The sequence below is a fragment of the Zosterops lateralis genome, assembly GCF_965231275.1.
Source record: "Zosterops lateralis genome assembly, chromosome: 1".
NCBI lineage: Eukaryota > Metazoa > Chordata > Aves > Passeriformes > Zosteropidae > Zosterops > Zosterops lateralis.
The window spans coordinates 53,480,158-53,498,114 of record NC_139762.1 but is presented as its reverse complement, the minus strand read 5'-3'; the positions used below and the strand labels follow the sequence as shown (position 1 = coordinate 53,498,114).

The 17,957-nt window shown below is 46.4% G+C and overlaps 2 protein-coding genes across 3 annotated transcripts in view; one reads left to right on the top strand and one right to left on the bottom strand.

Annotated features, from left to right (window-relative positions):
- Positions 1–11,517, bottom strand: part of COA1 (cytochrome c oxidase assembly factor 1) — a 52,817-nt gene extending 41,300 nt beyond the window's left edge. For both annotated transcript variants that reach the window (XM_083859220.1, XM_083859219.1), the window contains exon 1: positions 11,100–11,517. The gene's annotated coding sequence lies outside the window, so the exon portion shown is untranslated. The remainder of the gene's footprint in view (positions 1–11,099) is intronic.
- Positions 987–17,957, top strand: part of BLVRA (biliverdin reductase A) — a 75,204-nt gene continuing 58,233 nt past the window's right edge. The window contains exons 1-2 of the mRNA XM_083859200.1: positions 987–1,128; positions 3,583–3,641. Coding sequence (XP_083715326.1) covers positions 3,639–3,641 — 3 coding nt within the window. The 5' untranslated portion in view covers positions 987–1,128; positions 3,583–3,638. The remainder of the gene's footprint in view (positions 1,129–3,582; positions 3,642–17,957) is intronic.

Below are 17,957 nucleotides of genomic sequence, written 5' to 3'. Positions count from 1 at the left end.
GGTACACTCTTTAGGAGAGAGGATCAACCACATACTCACCCAGAACCAAGCACAAATCACTCTTTAATGAAACTCTTTGGGACCTCTTTGGGTAAGAATCAGTCCCTATGATGTAAACCAGCTTTTGTTTAACAGCGTTTTTAAAGTTCAAACCAACCGTAAATCAGATTCTCACTTTGGGTCATTAGGTTTACCTCCTTTCCATCCTCCTGTCTTTCTATGCTCTGGGTGATTACAGGCAAGTTTCTTGCTGGTCTCTTACACTTGTTTTTGCCATCTTACACTGTTGGAGCCATGCAAGAAACTGTAATAACCATACTAACTGCTCAGCTCTGACAATACACAGCTATTTTTACTGGATTACTTTTCTGGCACAGCATTTAAAGCACCAAATAATTTGACACCTGTAATTTTATACTTGGAATAACAGAAGGTATTCATACTTCTTTTGTAATGTAAGATAAAAGCAAACACTACATATGTTCTCATTCCAGTGCTGCTGTCTGACAGCTATTTGCTCAAGGAAAAAAAAGTACTGTTACATTACAGAATATGTGGAAAAGTAAAAGCTATGGAAAAGAAACCATTAAATAGCTAACTTATTCCCCTGCTAGCACTAGACTGTTCCCTGCAGCATGTTTCAGAGTGTTTTGTCCAGTCTGGTTTTACAAGTTTCACGTTACTTTCATTTATATATTTAATACAGCACCTGGTCTAGTGTGGTTTGGTGCTGCTTATTTTCCTTGTCTTTCAACTAGAAGACTCAGGGCTAGGCCAGCTGTTCATATAGAGTCAGCTCCAAAACTACTGAAAAAATATCTGGACTTCTTTCCACTGACTTCAACAGGCTTTGGATCAGGCTCAGGAAAAGACGACGAATACATTTCATGTAAGACTAAGCAGGTTACAGTCAGTAAAGTATAAAGAGGATTAGCTGTGTACGATCCAAAGGCACGCTGCCCCACGTGCTGAAATGCCTGCCGAACACACTTTCGCTTTCACAGGGAGAAAGGGCGAGATTCGTTTCTGGTGCTCTGCCACTAAGTCAATGCTGCCATGCAAGGAATGAGTGTGATCTGGAAGCCACCCAGTTAACCTCATTACAACTAGGACTTTCCTGAACTAGAGGTGAGAAAACTTATTTTCTAAAATTGCAAAACCAGTAAGCAAATAATGGAATAATAGAATGGTTTGCATTGGAAGGGATTTTAAAGGTTGTCTGGTTCCAAACCCCTCCCACCCCGCCCCAGCCTTTTCACTTTTCAGTTAAATTTGGGTCTTTAGAGACCCTATGGAAGGAGTATCAGTGGATCTTGTCTTTGTCAGGGAAGGATGAACCCTCTTTTACTTCAGAACTTGAAATGGGTCATACTTGGTTTAAGACTACACACCTCTGCTTTCTGTCATCAAAACAGATGGGCAACCCCAAACCAATTTGTGCATATTTTATGGAACACTGATATTACAACATCCCCCCACTGTGTATGCTTTGACAGCACGACTTCTGAAAGCCAGAATGCCTCTTATCAGGGATTATTCTACCAGTGGGGGATTTATTCTGAACAATACCATCAAATGAAGATGGTAGTGAGTAGTTATTGTTCCCACCCTTTCAAAGTTCACAGTGTAAAGGATGCTGTCAGCTGCTGAGAATGCTTTAATCAACCACTTTTCTTTCTGCTTCTTCTGTTCCCTAGGGACAGGGGACTTCATGGCACTGCTTTGTTGTACAATGTGTACAGTTATAACCTACGCTAAAAGTATGTCATTAATGAATGAACACTGGGTGTGTATGTGTGAAGCAGATGACAATGTTCTTTTGATCTTCTAAGCTCCACCACTGTGGCAGACGGGTGTCTAAACTGCTTTATTAATGCACTGAAGTCTTCCATCATTTCTCAAACAACACTGAAGGAAAAATCAGAATTTCATCATGGTGTGATTTCATGTTCTTCCAGTTTAAATCTAGCTCGAAGTAGGGGAAAAATATTTTTTCTTTATTTATTTCTTAGTTTTCCAGGGGGTTGGAAGGAATATTTTATGTGCTTGTCAATCCCTGAGGCAGCCAACATAAGGTTCTCAAATTTATGTTTAATTTCAAAGCAGTTTCCACACAGCATGTGAGGTGTATTTAGCTTTAGGTACAATTTTGAAACTAATTCAACAGAGTAAGTTAATGGATTTGAAGTATTTTTGTATTGAAGTATTTATTTGAAGGATAACATAGAATCAGGATAAGCATGTTTAAAAATCATAGAGATTTATGAAACTGATTATAGCAATGGTTTTAGCCTCCAATATATGAATAGCAATGAAAAACAACCCAACTGGTGTGAGGCTACAGAAAGAAAGTTTATATGCAAATGCCTGTAGGAAAGCAGTGTGGAAAATCCTTGATAACCCTTCCAAATATATTATTCTAATGTGGTGTTGTGACAAAAAACTGAACCTACACAAATTTTCCCAGACTGAATGACATTTCCAAAGAGAAGAGAGAAAGAGGTAATGTAGGACCTCTGTTCTGTAAAAGAAACAAATCAAATTACCACTTCACAGGCAGCTAAGCTGATTTAACAAGTCACTTGCAAAAGTGAGAGGTCAGGTCTCTCAATCTCTTTGCCATTCTCCCAGCTGCACTCACAATATCTCGGTACTCCCCTTATAGAATCACAGAAATCATTTGGGTTGGAAGGGACTTCAAAGATCATCTAGTTCCAACCCCCTGCCATGGCCAGAGATGCTACCCATGAGATCAAGATGTTCAAGCCGCATCCAATCTGGGCTTGAATACTTTCAGGGATGGGGCATCCCTCTGGACAACCTGTTCCAAAGTTTTAACCTCCTCACAGTAAAGAATTTCTTCCTAATATCTAATGTAAACCTACTCTCAATTTAAAAACAGTTCCCCCTTGTCCTGTCATCACAGGCCCTTGTAAAAAGTCTCTCTCCAGCTTTCTAAAGGTCCCCTTTGGGTACAGGAAAGCTGCTCCAAGGTCTCCCTGGGGTCTTCTCTTGGCAGAACACCCCCAACTTTCTCAGTATGTTGTCACAGGAGACATAGTCCAGCCCTTTGAGCATCTTTGTAGCCCTTCTCTGGATTTGTTCTAAAAGATCCATGTCCTTCTTATGTTGAACAAAGCATTTTACATAGGGTCTCATGAGAACAGAGCAGAGGCACAGAATCTCCTCCCTGGCCCTGCTGGCCGCACTGCTTTGGATGCAGCCCAGGACACAATTGGATTTTTGGGCTGCAAGTGCACATTGCTGGGTCATATCAAGCTTGTAAACCAACATCCCCCACTCCTTCTTCCCAGGGCTGCTCTCAATCCATTTTCTGCCCAGCCTATTTGTGCTTGGGATTGCTCCAATCCATCTGCAGCACCTTGCACTTGGCTTTGTTGGACTTCATGAGGTTCACGCAGGCTTATCTCTCAAGCCTGCCAAGTGTCATCGCTTCCCTCCACACCTCACAGCTTGATACCATCAGCAAATCTGCTGATCCTCTACCTCCTAGCTGTCATTTGGTCAGCTATTTACCTCACTATGCCAGAGAAAACCATCTTTCTGCTGTTTTTCTTCCAGGTCTTCTAATAGGTCAAACTGGCTAATGGAGAGATCCAACATGTCAGAACTGGGGCATGGTAAGCAGCAAAATTACCAAGACCAAGGACTCCTGGGGAGGGAAAAAGGACTGGGGACTGCCATGTCTCTCTTCTGTGCAAACTGAAATTGTCTGAGGATGTCTCATGGAAGAACTGCCTCATTTGCAAGGACTTGTTATTAGAAGGGAAGGGGGAATTGAGAGGAGAAGCAGAACAAATAAGGGTCCTGTTTCTTGGAGAAATGTGTATATCAGGGTGCAAACTAGAGTGGTAGGAATCCCATAGGATTTCTGCAGAGGATTTCATGGGTAGAAAAAACTGTGTACATATGAAGCAGCTGCAACACACAGGAACAGGGGATGTATAATCTATATGCAAATAACTATGTAGCTCCCCCATGAAAGCACAGGCCTGACTGCACAACCATGTCTGCATCAAGTGTGCTGTTTCGGATGTGTTGCACTTCATATGCGTGGACAGCACAGCACACACACAGAGCTGCTCCCATGAGGGGCTTCATGTCCTGTAACTGCTGTGTGTGCTCACAGTGCTGACATCCAGAGTTCCCAAGCATGCAGCAACCAGTTCAGAAGTGTCTGCTCTCTACAGCTACCACACATCTAGAAAGCCCAGGCAAATTTATGAAGCCCTCAAAATCTGCCTAAACATGATTTCCAGGTGCAAAGAGTAAATGTGTCTGGGAAAAGGAAGCCTGTAGCATCAAGAAAGTCCTTTGCTACCTGCACAAAAGCAAACATAGGACACCAAAATTTAGGAACACCTGTTCTAATGAAGCAAAGGCAGGACTGGAGCTTAAGTCTCAAATTCTTCCCGTCTTTTCCACTGACTTCGACAATGTATCTGAGAGGACATGCTTTCACATAATGGAAATACAAGAGGTGTCTTGCATTTCAGCTTCGCAAATGTGCCTGTTACTGATGCCATTACAAAAGCTGCATAAGAAACTTATTTCAGGTCTAGACACCCAGGAAGAAAATAACTGTAAATGAGTAAGAGGTTATGCACTAAGATGAGAATTCTCCCTTCTCTCTCCTTTAAATGGCATTGGCTTATAAAATTAATTACTTACACACCTCACAGAGACACAGTACTTAATTAATATTTGTTAAGTGCTTTGAAGTTCTGATGGAAGACATCATACAACTTTGCATCATGATCAATACAGTGTAAAAGTGATGCCATTGGTGTTGCTCAAGCAGAATGCTGAAAGGATATCTATTCAGTGTCTGATTTTAAAAAGGGTAATATGAAAAAGGTTTAGGAAAGCAAGTTAAAACTCAGCCTAAAGAAAAAGGGAGAACTAGGAAGAAGAGGAGCTAAACATTTTTAGAGGTATTTACTGTGCAATGTGCATTAATTCCTGCAAAATTAAAGCGTGAGTACCTACAGCAAAATCCTGGCTCCAATCAAGTACACAGAAAATGTTTCACTGACTTCAGTGAGGTGAAGATTGTTAGTTTTTTGTCATAATTTCCAGCAGATGCATCCCATATGCAGGTTTGCAACTTTGCACGGTTCCTTGTTTATAGTTTAGGTTCAGGAAATAACCTCATCAAGCTCAGACATGCTCACCATGTAAAGGCAACTGCTCAGCTTCTAATCTTTCTACTACATCCCACACTTGGAGTAAACCTTTCCATTCTGTTAATGAATTTGAACCTGAGCTACCTATTTAAGTTTGTGGCAAAACTCCAATTAAATGGAAGCTCTATGGAGATCATTGTAGATTTTGTAATAAACATGGGAAGCAAACATCCTGTGTTTAACAGTGTACACCCCTGGAGTTAACTCATTTACTCAGAAGTCTGTGGAATTCTAACTGGAAAAACCAATCAAAACAAACCAAACAAATCCCCAAACTCCCAAAGTAACAGAAATTTAGGCAAGTTATTTTTTAAAGCATTAGTTCTTCATACCTAGCAAGATTAATATTCAGAGAAACACGTTCCTCACCACTTCTGGATAAGGCAGAGTTAATTCAACTGAAAGCTTTGCACCTGTGAGGCTCAAAGAAGAAAGGTTAAAAAGAGGTAGCAAGGAAGAGGCACCAAAATTTGAGAGAAGGTATCTGTGAGTATCTTAATACTAGAAGTATTAAGAAGAGTCACTTTAAAAGAGAAGCCTACAGCTACTTCCTACCTACTTAGGTAGGAAACTAAGTGAAAATATTCTAGGCTTCAAATTTTGATATAATTTTATGTTTGACAAGGATTGAAGACTGTTATGGGGTATATATGGGGTAAGTTATAAACTACCCTTTTCCAAGTGGTGTGTGATGGCTTAGTGTACTCCTATTCAGCATAGGAAATCTTAGAAGTACTATTTATTCTAAAGCATCTGTTAAGGTGGGCTCCCTAACCATGCTAAGTGTAGGAATGTTGTACTACAGCAAACCAGCACCTGTAGTGCAGTTTTGTGTCTATGTAACTGCTAGACCAAATGTAATGATCAAGTTGCACATAGCAGCTCTCCCTTTCACTTGTGCTAGCATGCTACAAGTTTTTAACTGCAGTGCAGGCTCTGAAGCACGTAGGCTTATAGTTTTCTTCCTCAGTGCTTGTCAGCTGTGTCCACATATGTATCTGTCCAGTAAAATCCAAGGAAATGTTCCTGGATGCCAGGATTAAGCTTAGATAGCTGCAGCTCTAATAACTCACATGCAGCTCACACTGTAGTTCTGAGTGCTGACAGTTGCTTTCTAGTTCTACTGGAATGTGCAGCATCTTTCTTCCATCTAAACTCAGTACTCAAAATGTGTTGGTGTATGAACTACACCATGTTGCTGCTCTCAGGATCCTAAGGAGAGATGGTATTAAGGTGACAAAGCAAAAATTCAGGCCTAAAGATTATATTGACTAGAAGTTAAATGTGTGATACTTAAGTGATTCAAAAACAGTGCTGTGTCACTTATGTAACCAGGTAGGCTGTGTCTCCTTCCTCAGAATGCTCATTAATAAGACACTTATTTGGACAACCAGCTCCTTATACAGCAAATGTTTCTCCAGAGCCTGCCTTTATTATGACTGGAGATAATGATGCGCAGGCACTACAGGGGGAAAATCATTCTGTCAACTGCTTGGCATGGGTACTGACAGGGACGGCTAACTACGTATTTTGAAGAGGTTTCAATTTTTCGAATGAGCCAGAAGAGAATTATACCAGAAATTCTGATTTATAGCAAGGCTGTATGTAAGACTTAGTGGTGTCTGCATTGTGCTGGCAAGACATGAGGATTTTCAAGATAATAGTGTTCCTCATCTTTAGACCTCAGGAAAAAAAATCCATCCTGCTAAATAAGGTATTTCGTGGCTTGTTTTCCTCACTGTGTGTCCCTCTAAATTGTCCTTGACTTTTTACCTGGCAAGGTCTGTCTTTCCTCTACTGGCTTACACTTTTCCCCCAGCAGGCTGAACAGCAGCCCAGCAGCAATCTCTAATAAAAACACACCTGTATGGAAAGTATCTGAATTTCCTCTAAGCCTATCAAATGAATCCTAATCACTCTTATCTCACATGCTTTCCAGAGCAGGTTCTTGCAGTTCTCTAACCTTTCAACTTTTGTTTCTGTGCCTGGTTTTAATGTTAAAACTTCTTTCCTGGTTCTCTTATGCCATGAACAGGACAAGTTATTTCCTTTTATCTCTGGCAAGACTTGCATTCCTTCTACTTATAACCTGCCAAACTGAACTATTTGTATGCACAAATGCCTCTGTACTCTGAGTATATTTTTATTTTCTCCTACCTCCCAGGTACCCTACATACATGTCCTAGTCTCAGGTGATGGATCCCTCATGTTACACTGAAATGAATGTTGTTTAGATGACCACGTCTTTTCAAGTAGTCCAGATCTTGGTGTATCACCCTGTGTTTACACCTTCAATTTCCGGTGTTCACCAACACCACACAACCAGTTGTAGAGGCTCCTGTAGAGTGCTAAAAGACTGGAAAGAAGTGCTGTGAGGTTTTTCAAGGTTTTAGACTTCTGTTGAATCAAATTTCCTTATGGATATTCCCATTTCTTATCGGTCTTCCTTCTGGGGCAGTTCAATATGTCAATTTTAATTATTTTAATGCTAGACTGGATTCTTATAATTGCTGCTGGCTACGTCTATATCAAGAATAAGCATGAGTCTGCAAATGAAAATACTTGATGCTGAGGGCTGTGTTCCCACTACGAGTTCTGTGTGTGTAGCTGGTTTAGGTGAGCTCTTGCCTGCCCTCTCAGACTTTCCCAGCTATGAGTTGTGGAGAGTGTTGAGCATTCACTGGTGGTGCAGCCTCTGGTGATGCATCCGAGAACTTCACGCTCAAGGCAAAGGGCAGTATATGGAGACAATGTGCTTGAAACCCACACTCTCGGCTCTCACTCGTTTAACATCTTCAAAGTGAAAATCTGCACTGGTGCTGGTGCACAGATCAACACCTGTCAGACAGTCTGGGAGATTACTGTTCCCATTAATGAACTTAATCCACATCTGGAGAAGGCACACAGGGATGTGGAAGATTTCTATCTCTTTGTTAGTTATTGGGAATCTCACTCGTTTAACATCTTCAAAGTGAAAATCTGCACTGGTGCTGGTGCACAGATCAACACCTGTCAGACAGTCTGGGAGATTACTGTTCCCATTAATGAACTTAATCCACATCTGGAGAAGGCACACAGGGATGTGGAAGATTTCTATCTCTTTGTTAGTTATTGGGAAAAGCTTACAAAGCCAATCTTCAAAGCAGATACAGTGACAGATAGGGAAAAAGAAAAACATTCCCCCTTCACTTGCCTCCAGTTTGATCTATAAGAGGTCTAAGAACATGATGGCAGAATACATTTTGATGTAATGGATAATTGAGCTTACTGTTTAGTGTAATGATCAAATTAATAGCAGCATTGACTTTTTATTTGGTGTAAGGAGGGGTAAGAAAGGCAGGGCAAAGCCCCTGTAATCTGCTGTGTACTGAAGATATGCAGGATACTCTCAGAGAGCTCTGGAAATCGGGACTATGTATTTTAGCTGGTGGTATGCTATGCATACACTTAGTGAAAACACTTAAACACCAAGAAAAGCAAATTACTCTGCCCTGGGGGAGGGGGTTGGGGTGGTTAAATTCAACTGCTATTACTGCTGTGCAGTTGTTAAAAAAACACCACTGCACCACAGCAGATGAAAGGATTCTGTCACTTACGACATTCTAACACCAGAAAGGATACCTGAAACATGCTAAAAGACAAATGTCAGGATAAAGTACCAGGTAATGCTTTTTCAAGTTGCTCACAACAGGGAAAAGACTAAGAAGTAATGCTGAACAGATAACCTGAAATTTTACTAACATATTCCAATATTCTTGTGTATCAGGTAGCTTTTCAGAAGTATACTCCCAAGAACTTTCTATTGCTTACAATATGCGGAGTAGAAAAAAGTAAAACTGTATCTTCAAGATGTTAGCTCCCACACTAGCCTGATGGTCATATAACTGCTCCTCCCAGAAACTGAGACAAAGGGTTGCCTTTTTCTGCAACCTCCTCAGTTATGCAAAATCAGAGATCAAAACTGTAGATTGAGTCACTAACAGCAGTACAGAGAAATAGAAAATTCCAGCTAAGTACCTTTCTTCCCCTCCTCCCACTTGCTTGAATATACAAGCATTTCAAGGTAGGTATTGACACACATGACTTGTTAACTTCTGTTTTAGTGGCACTAGTACAGCCGGGAGTTGGACAAGCAGAGATGTCTACACACAAAAGTTGTCTAGAATTGATGCAGCCACCCTTCGAATCTGTGCCTAGAGCCTCCTTCTAATTCCCAGAACAATCACAAGCTGGACTGCCACCAAATCATCCTCGGAGCTGCTGTGCAACAGCAATGCTCACAAGAGAGGGAGCTGGGTTGTTCAACAGACAAGATGCATTCACCTGTGCTGGCTAAACTGGGGCAGGTATAAAAGAAAGGCCAAGTGCCCTAACAGCCATGTTTCTTAGGGAGGGTGTCAGTGGGCCTGTGTCTTTGTGCAAGCTCCAACTCTCAAGGTGCTTTAAGTGCAGTGAAAACAACCTCAAGCATCAGCTCTTCTTCCTGCTTGATTTTATGTTGTGGTCACAGGTGCAAAGGTAAGGATGTTAGTTTGCTCCTCTGGCACTGAGTCAAAACCCAGAAGTTTGTATTAGAAAAGTGGCCTGGAAAGTACTGTATTAACAGACATGCAAAGCCTCTGACTTCTGGAGAATAACCAGCTTTGAAGTAAAATACACTCAGCAATAATCCATGCACACTTCATTAATTTCAGAACTGCAACAGCACAGTACTACTTAGAAAAAGCTATAAGATAGTAATGAAGGCTTTGGGGTTTATTTTTAATCCCAAAAGCTCCTTATCTCCCTTCTCCATGTTTTTTCATTCAATTTACAGTAGCCTAAGTTAAAGCTCATCTAACAAAAAAATGACACATTAGTTTGGCTAACCTCTTCACCCCCTCTTGATGAGAATCCTTTCTTCCTTGGGGAGTAAATGCAACAACGTTACAATTGGTACATTGCTTGTTTAAGATAACTTTCCTTTGAACTTTGTGTTTAATGGAATTTGGCTGATCTGGGATATTTCAGCACTTAAATAATTGAGATAGTGAGGGCAGCAATTTTTGCCAAGTCTGAAATAGCACAAGGATCTCTAGGCAGAAAGGCGGTATTTTGTTATCTGTCAAAATGCATGCATCTTTCTCTACCACACCCTTAGTCAAATTTGAGAACCCTTGACACGGACTACTGCACGATATGAAACACCAGTTTACTGTTCAAATTTGAGTCAAAGCTTGGACTCCAAACAAAGAGTAGTTGAAGTTTAACACTGGATTTAAGTGCAGGTCTGAAGAGCTGCTGCTGGAATAGGGGTGCTCATGCCACTTCTCCCGTCCTACTGCTGGGCTATGCAGCTGCAGGGCATGCCATGTCCAGAAAGCTTTGATGCACTGGAAAAACCAACTTTGAAAAAGGCAGCTGTTCCCTAAGCCTGAAGGAAGAGGTGCAGCACGATGTTCACTGGGCGGTGGAACAGAGCCACCTTGCTGTCGCAGCCTGCTACTACTCCAGCCTTTCAGGGCGTACTAGGAATTTCTGAAATTTGTTACAACACTTCAGTTCATCAAAAACTGGCTCTAAAAGAAGCAACCCACTTAGGGTTGGCCATAAGGCCACTCTTTTACTTCAAGTTAGACGCTCTCTTCTTACACGTAAAGAGTTCATGTGAATGAGCAGAGAGAAATCAACTAGGCTGGAAAGCAGGAGCAACCAGCCGCGCTGGTAAGAAGGAATGGGGAAATCTTGTTTGCTTCAGTGATCAGAGCAGACTTAAACAGGGAAGTTCCAATTTTTATAAACGTAGCAATCCCTTCCTTTGCAGTCTTTGAACATTAAACACGCTCAACACAACCTGATTGCTTCACCAGCGGTACACGAATAACAAAGTAAATCTGACTGCAGATTCCTTACCATTCAGATGAGCCAGTTGCAACCATCTTGCTTTAAGTTCGCCCTACATATTTCCTCTGGCTGTGCTCCCGCCAGCACCTTCCCCACAGTGCAGGGCACCGTGGGCGTCTGCCTGTTTTAAACGAGAGACGTTTTCTGCCGTGGTTCTGATTACCCTTTGTGTATCAGGCTTTCTCAGTAGCTTGCTAGATAAACTTCCCCCGCGCTCCTCTTCGGGAGGCGGCCAGAAGTATCTTAAGTGCAAACACCACTAACAGGGCCGAGAGGAAAGGCGCTCAGGCTCTCAGGGTCACTGAGCAAGCCCTGCCCGCCCTCGCCGCGATGCCACCGCACGGCGGCCCCGCTTTGACCCCGCCACCCCTGCAGGCGCCGGGCGCAGCCGCTTCCGGAGTCACCGTGGGCGGAGCCCAAAGACTCTTCCCCCGGTGCAGACCCCTCCGCGCCTCTTTCTTCCCCCGCGGGGCCTCCACCGCCCCCCGCGCCCGTTTTGCGCCGGGCCGAACCCGCCGGGAGGGGCGGCAGGGCTCACTCGGGTGCGGCGGTGCCGGCGGGAGCGGCGGCGGGGCCCGCCTTGCCCGATCCCACTCCCGGCAGCCGCGGCCGCAGTCGGGCTCTCCCGGCGCCGTGGGGGCCGCTATGGCTGCGGTGCCGGCGGGGCGCGGCAGGAGGCGATAGAGGGAGGCGTTGGGGACGGCAGAGTGGAGCGGGGAGGGTGTTACGGCACCTCCTGACTCGAAAGGGACCGGGAGGGATCATCGAGTCCAACTCCTGGTCCTCAACAGGAGAACCCCAGGAGTACCGCCAGGAAGCCGAGAAAAGCCCACGTTCCCAGTGTGTGACATTCACCAGTACTCTAGATCTGGCTGAGATCAAGAAAGTCTCGCACGCTCCAAATTCCATAAGATTGCATTTTATTGAAAAAACGGCAAAGTCGTTTCATGCTTGCCACTCCCACATATACATTAACTATGGAGCATTAATATAGTTCTATGTAATAGATAGTGACACTGTATGTGGCCACAGTTCTGTACAAAAAAATACTGCACATGTGCTATGTCTTATATATATTTTAAATATATGACTTTTTCATTATAGAACATCTTACATCTTCAGTAAACATTTCATTATTAACATCTATTATTCTGTGCAATTATATAGAAATGATATACAGTTTGTTTTTTAATTATTAAATTACTGGTTTGTATTAAAGACAATATGTGTATAAGATATATTTCATAAATATATCAACGTAATAAAACCTGCCTCTCATAAATGCAGTTACTGCATCCCAACAGGTAGTGACATTCTATGTGTGCTATATCTTTATATAAAATAATGTGAGAATTGATGAACTATCGCTATAATCCATATCTACTAAAAACACATCTATTCCTAAGAACCTCTGTAGTTACATATGTATACACTCTATACACTATAGTTATCTATCCATAAATCTGTTGGTCTATGTACACCACTCAATCCTGTCTTTGTCGTGGCACTAAAAAAGCTGGTTCTCCGCCACCGGCTGCAAGCCCCACGAGCACACGCATCCAAAGGAGGGCTGGTGTGGGGCTTGGAAGACAGGTCCTAGGAGGAACGGCTGAGGGAGGTGGACTTGTTTAGCCTTCAGAAACGGAGACTCAGAGGTGGCCTTGCCACTCTCCACAGCATCCTGAAAGGTGGCTGTAGTCAGGCGGGGCTTGGTCTCTTTCTGCAGGCAGCAGCTGATTGAGCGAGAGGTCACAGTCCTAAACTGGGCCAAGGGAAATTGAGGTTGGATGCTAGGAAAAGGTTTTTTCCTGAAAGACTAATACGGTACTGGAATCGTCTGCCCAGGGGAGGTGGTGGATCACCCTCCCTGGATGTGCTAAAAAAAGATTGGCTATGGCACGGTTTAGTTAAGGTGGTGTTAGGGCACGGGTCGGACTAGATGATCTGGAAGGTCACTTCCTACCTAGTGATTCTGGGATTCTGGGATTCTGTGATCCTCTGAGCCCCGCTAAGAGTGGCCATAGGCCAGCACTCTTGCCAGGCGTTGGCACAGATCCAAGTAGGCTTGCATCGCCCGAGAGTGGGCGTCCGGATCTTGCACCAGGCGGTGGAAGAGGTTGGGTGGCCTAGCCCTTTGTAGATCGGGGGGCAGCCTGATCTCCTGCGGAAGCCTCTGGTTGCCCACAATAAAATGCTCCAGGCGTTTCCCTTCCAGAGACAAGCGCAGCTGCTCCAGGGCGTCTGACAGCTGAAGCAGGAAGTATCTCCTGTGCCACCGTGACGCAGGTGGGGTGTTCAGCAGGCGCATGACAATGGTCTTGATGGCATGGACACGAAAGTCGTTGCGCCCAAGGACACCAGTAAGGAGCTGCAGGCATTTGAGATGGGAACTGTCCTGGGGGAGCTGCCCGGCCACGTGCCTGAAGAACTTGGTCTCGGCCATGGTGTAGGTCTCAGGCCACATTGTGCTTGGGGTGTGGGCCCCTCGAGACTGGCCGGTGATGAAGATGTCTGAGCCGCGTCGCTGCACCCCGAAGAGCAGCCTGACCTGGAAGCTTTCTTGGCTGTTGGTCAGCCTGAGGTTGCAGGAGCGTTTGGAGGGCAGCAGGGCTAAATCCCAGCTGCGCGACTGGGGCAAACGCCGCCACTTTGCTCTCACCAGTGCGCAGAACCAGCGGACAGTTTTCTTCACGTCAAGGTAGGAGCCCGTGCACAGTGTGTCTAGGAGGTTGGGCTGCCCCGTCACTCTCCTGACCACATCAGGGTGGTGCAGGAGGCACAGCAGGAATTCACCCTGCTGGTCCCTCGGGCAGTGGCACTCCAGCTTCACGAGGATGCGGAAATTTCTGCCGGGCCTCTGCTGGTCAGCGTCAGGCTCCAGGTAGAAGACGTGGCCTGCGGGAGGAGTCAGGGGTACCAGCACGCAGTACCTGACTTCCTCCTCTCTGGCACTCCAACCTTCGAAGGCACTGCCAAAACCAATGGCTCGTTCCAGCACTGGGAAGAAAGTCCGACTCAAGGCGCGCCTGAGGACAGATGTCAAGTTGTCCACCAGGGCCATTGTCCTGTTGCAGCCTGCCTGCAGGTCCTGGACAGGCCACTGTATGCGCTCCTCTAGAAGCCAATTCAGATCATATGCCCGTGCCTCGTCCTCTTCCTCTTCCTCCTTTTCCTTCTCCTCCTCACCACTGATCTCTGCCTCACGGCTTCTTTTCCTCCACATAAACCGTACGGCCAAGAGAAGGACCACGAGCCCGGCAAATGCCCCGACCTGCCACAGCTGCAAGGCAGACCAGTGCAGGTCTCCCCAGGATGCGCCTCTCTGCACCAACTCCAGCTGCTCCACCTCCCGTTCCAGCCGAATCTTCTCCTCTTCCAGGAGCTTTGCACGCATCTCCATGCGTAGCCGTGTCGCTTCATCCAGACGGTCACCCACGGGCTTCGGGAACTGGATGACGCTTTGCAAGAACAAGAACCACAGGACCCAGGAATCCATGGTCTGCAGGAGGATGGAGAGAAGGCCTTGAGGGGGGCGGGGAGGAGGCAGCTGGCAGTGGGGGCAGCAGGGACGGGAATCCCAGGGCTTCTGGGGGCAGGAAGGACAGGGCCTCAGACAGCTGGGGTGGGGGCGGGGAGGGTACGGAGGCATGTCCTGCTGGCCCAGCAGCAGCAGGATCAGCACTGTACCCTGGCCAAGGCTCTGCCATCAGGGGCTGTCCCTGCATACCCGGGGAGAAGCGTTTCTGCCCCCGGCCCTTGTCCCCAGCACAGCCTGCCCCCCACGTGTGCACTCACCGCTTGCCCAAGCAACACAGGGCCAACCTTACCCGCTGGGGCCTTTTTGAGCTGTCCCCATTGTGACATGTCTCCCGTGATGTCACAGGTGCCGCTGTGCATCACAGCCCAAGCAGCTCCACTCTTTGTCCCCACCCCAGCTCAGCCACTCGGAGTGGCCCTGGTGTACTGGTTAAGGCTGCTCTGGTATGAATCATCTTCAAAGAACTTCCCTTGGTCCTTCTTTTGTCTTTCTGATCAGCTGCCTCCATTGGCAATCTCATAGATCTATATCCATGTTGGAAGGCACCCTTGGGGATGGCTGAGTCTCAGCCTTGACTCCACACTGGTCAAGGAGCTACACTTAAATCTCTGCATCATCCAAGTTGAAAAAGTCCCTGAAGATCCCACACAGTTCACCTGCAAACTTATGCCATGTGCACACGACTTTCAAACCTCTCTGAGGGTGGTGGTGACTCAGCCGTTGCCCTAGGCAGCCTGTTCCCAAGCTAGGTATCCTTTTTATTGAAGGTATAGCTCCTAGAGATACACTGTAAGCTGCCTGTGGTGCAGCTTGAGGGCTTTTCCTCTGGTTACATTCTTTCTTCCCTGTGCTAACATGGGCCCCTCACTTAGCTCCAACCTCCCTTCAGGGACCATCTGCATCTTGTTAAGTGTAGATGGTTGGGCTGTGGAACCAGCTCCTCCCAGAGGAGAGGAAGGTGCTCCTTTTATACTGTGGTTCCCATGATCCAGTGGGACAAAATGGGTTGTCGGCGGCGAGCAGAAGAGTTTCAGGCTGCCAGGAAGCGTTTCCATGCGAGGAGAGCCTTTCTGCCAAATACGTCAACCGAGGGAACCCATCTCCTTCCAAGCAGAAGGAAAAATCAGAACTCTCCTTGTAGAAAAAGTGGAGGTTTAGAGTGAATGTCAGTGCTGGAACGTGCCAGGATATCCCCGGGGATTTTGCTAAACTGCAAGGGCAGACTGTGAAGGCGAGATCCCCGTGGCCAAGAAATGCCGTCTTGTCCTGGGGGCTTCCATGGCCCTGTCAGCACAAGCCAGAGCCCTTTCTCGGCCTTTGCCTTTAGCAGGGCCCCGGTTTGGGCAAAGCCTGTATTTCCCTGAGAAAGCAGCTCCCATTTACACTTGCCACCCAGTGGAAGATGCCAGACAAGTTCAACAAGGTGCTGGTGCAATACAGCCTAGGATATGACTTCTTACCCTTGTATCTTTGGAGCCTTGGAGGGGAAGGCTGCATGGCTTGGGGTGACTTTCACCAGCTCTCGTGCTAACAGCCCCAGGAAGGCCAAGGTGTTTGGTCTCAGCCCAGGCGAGAGCAGAAAGGAGCCCTCGCCTGGCTTCATAAGAGCCCTGAGATGAGCTAAGACAAGGAGTGTGCACAGAAGAGGCTATCCGCACTGCACAGCAGCTTCTCACCGCCATAAGTCACAGAGAATTCAAATTCTAAAATCATGGTTTGGAGTTCACGTTGTGGTTTTTTTGGAGTCCTGTCCTCCACCAGAAAACCTGTGGCATTTTTTGTGTTGCACACCTGGATTTGAATTTTCTACTTTCAGTATCGCCTAGACTGAACTCAAAATTATGCCCTTGAGCCTCCCTTTCCTTTGTTATGATACGTGATTTCATGGAGTTGATGTGTAACATCAACTGAGGGCAGCCGCGGCCGCAGTCGGGCTCTCCCGGCGCCGTGGGGGCCGCTATGGCTGCGGTGCTGGCGGGGCGCGGCAGGAGGCGATAGAGGGAGGCGTTGGGGACGGCAGAGTGGAGCGGGGAGGGTGTTATGGCACCTCCTGACTCGGAAGGGACCGGGAGGGATCATCGAGTCCAACTCCTGGTCTTCAACAGGAGAACCCCAAGAGTACCGCCATGAAGCCGAGAGCGTTGAACAGGCCCTTCTTCACCTCTGCCAGACTTGGTGCTGTGACCACTTCCCTGGAGCGCCTGCTCCAGTTTCCAGCCACCCACTGGGGAAGAATTTTATTCTAATATCCAGCCTAAGCTTCCCCTGATACAGTTCCAGGCCAGTCCCTCGGGTCGGGTCACCGGAGAGAAGAGAGCAGTGCCTGTCCCTCCTCTTCCCTGCAGGAGGAAATGGAGGACTCTGATGAGGTCTCCCCTCAGTCTCCTCCAGGCTGGACAGACCAAGTGACCTCAGCCACTCCTCACAGGCTTCTCCTGACGGCCCGTCGCCATCTTGGTTGCGTGTCTGGGCTCTTGTGACGCCATCTTGCGTCTCCTTCGGACACTCTTTAACAGCTTAATATCCCTCTCAGATTGTGGTATCAGGTTGTGACAGCGCCGGGGCTGCCCTGTGTCTCAAGCAGCATTTTCCGAGGGTCCCTCTTCTCAGTGACTTGAGGCTTGAGGTTTTCCTCGGTCTGTGCCTCACCAGAGGTGCGGGATGTCCCGCAGCCATGGCCTCGTCTGTGGCCTGCATTGTGGGAAGCCTGTGGAGAGACTGGTGCTGACCCCAGCCAGCATTGCCCCACAGCTTCCCCATAACCCACATCCCCTCAGCTCCGTGCCGCTCATCCAGGCCACACCTGAGCATGCTGCCAGGGATCCCACTCTCTTCTGCGGTGCTTTAATATTATTTTTTCCAGGACGGGGGGCACCATGGAACCGCTCTTGTGCAGTCAAATAAAATTGAAAAAAACAAGAGTGTCTGTGCAGCCAGCAATCCCCAGAGAAAATTCTGCATCTACTCTGGCCCTCTGATTCCACCCAGCGATATTAATATTTCATTTAGTCCCTGCTGTCTTTAGCTCATCTTCTTCGTTCCCGATTTATCCCTCTGCTTTGTTCCGTGTAAGCTGGTGTCCCTGTTGGAGTTTATTTAGGCGAGCTGTCCAGCACTGCTGAGCCTGAGATCAGCACTCAGGCTGTGGCATTTGTAAAGTCCCTGTGTTAGCAGTGCTGGATTCTATGATCCCAAGCCTTGGCTTACCATTTTGATCCATCAGAATTGAAATGACGAACGTTCCAATAAGGTCAGAGTGGGTTCTGCTGCTGTTCCTTAGTGCATCCTACCTGCTTTGACATTTATTGTTATGTGCTTCCTGGCCGAAC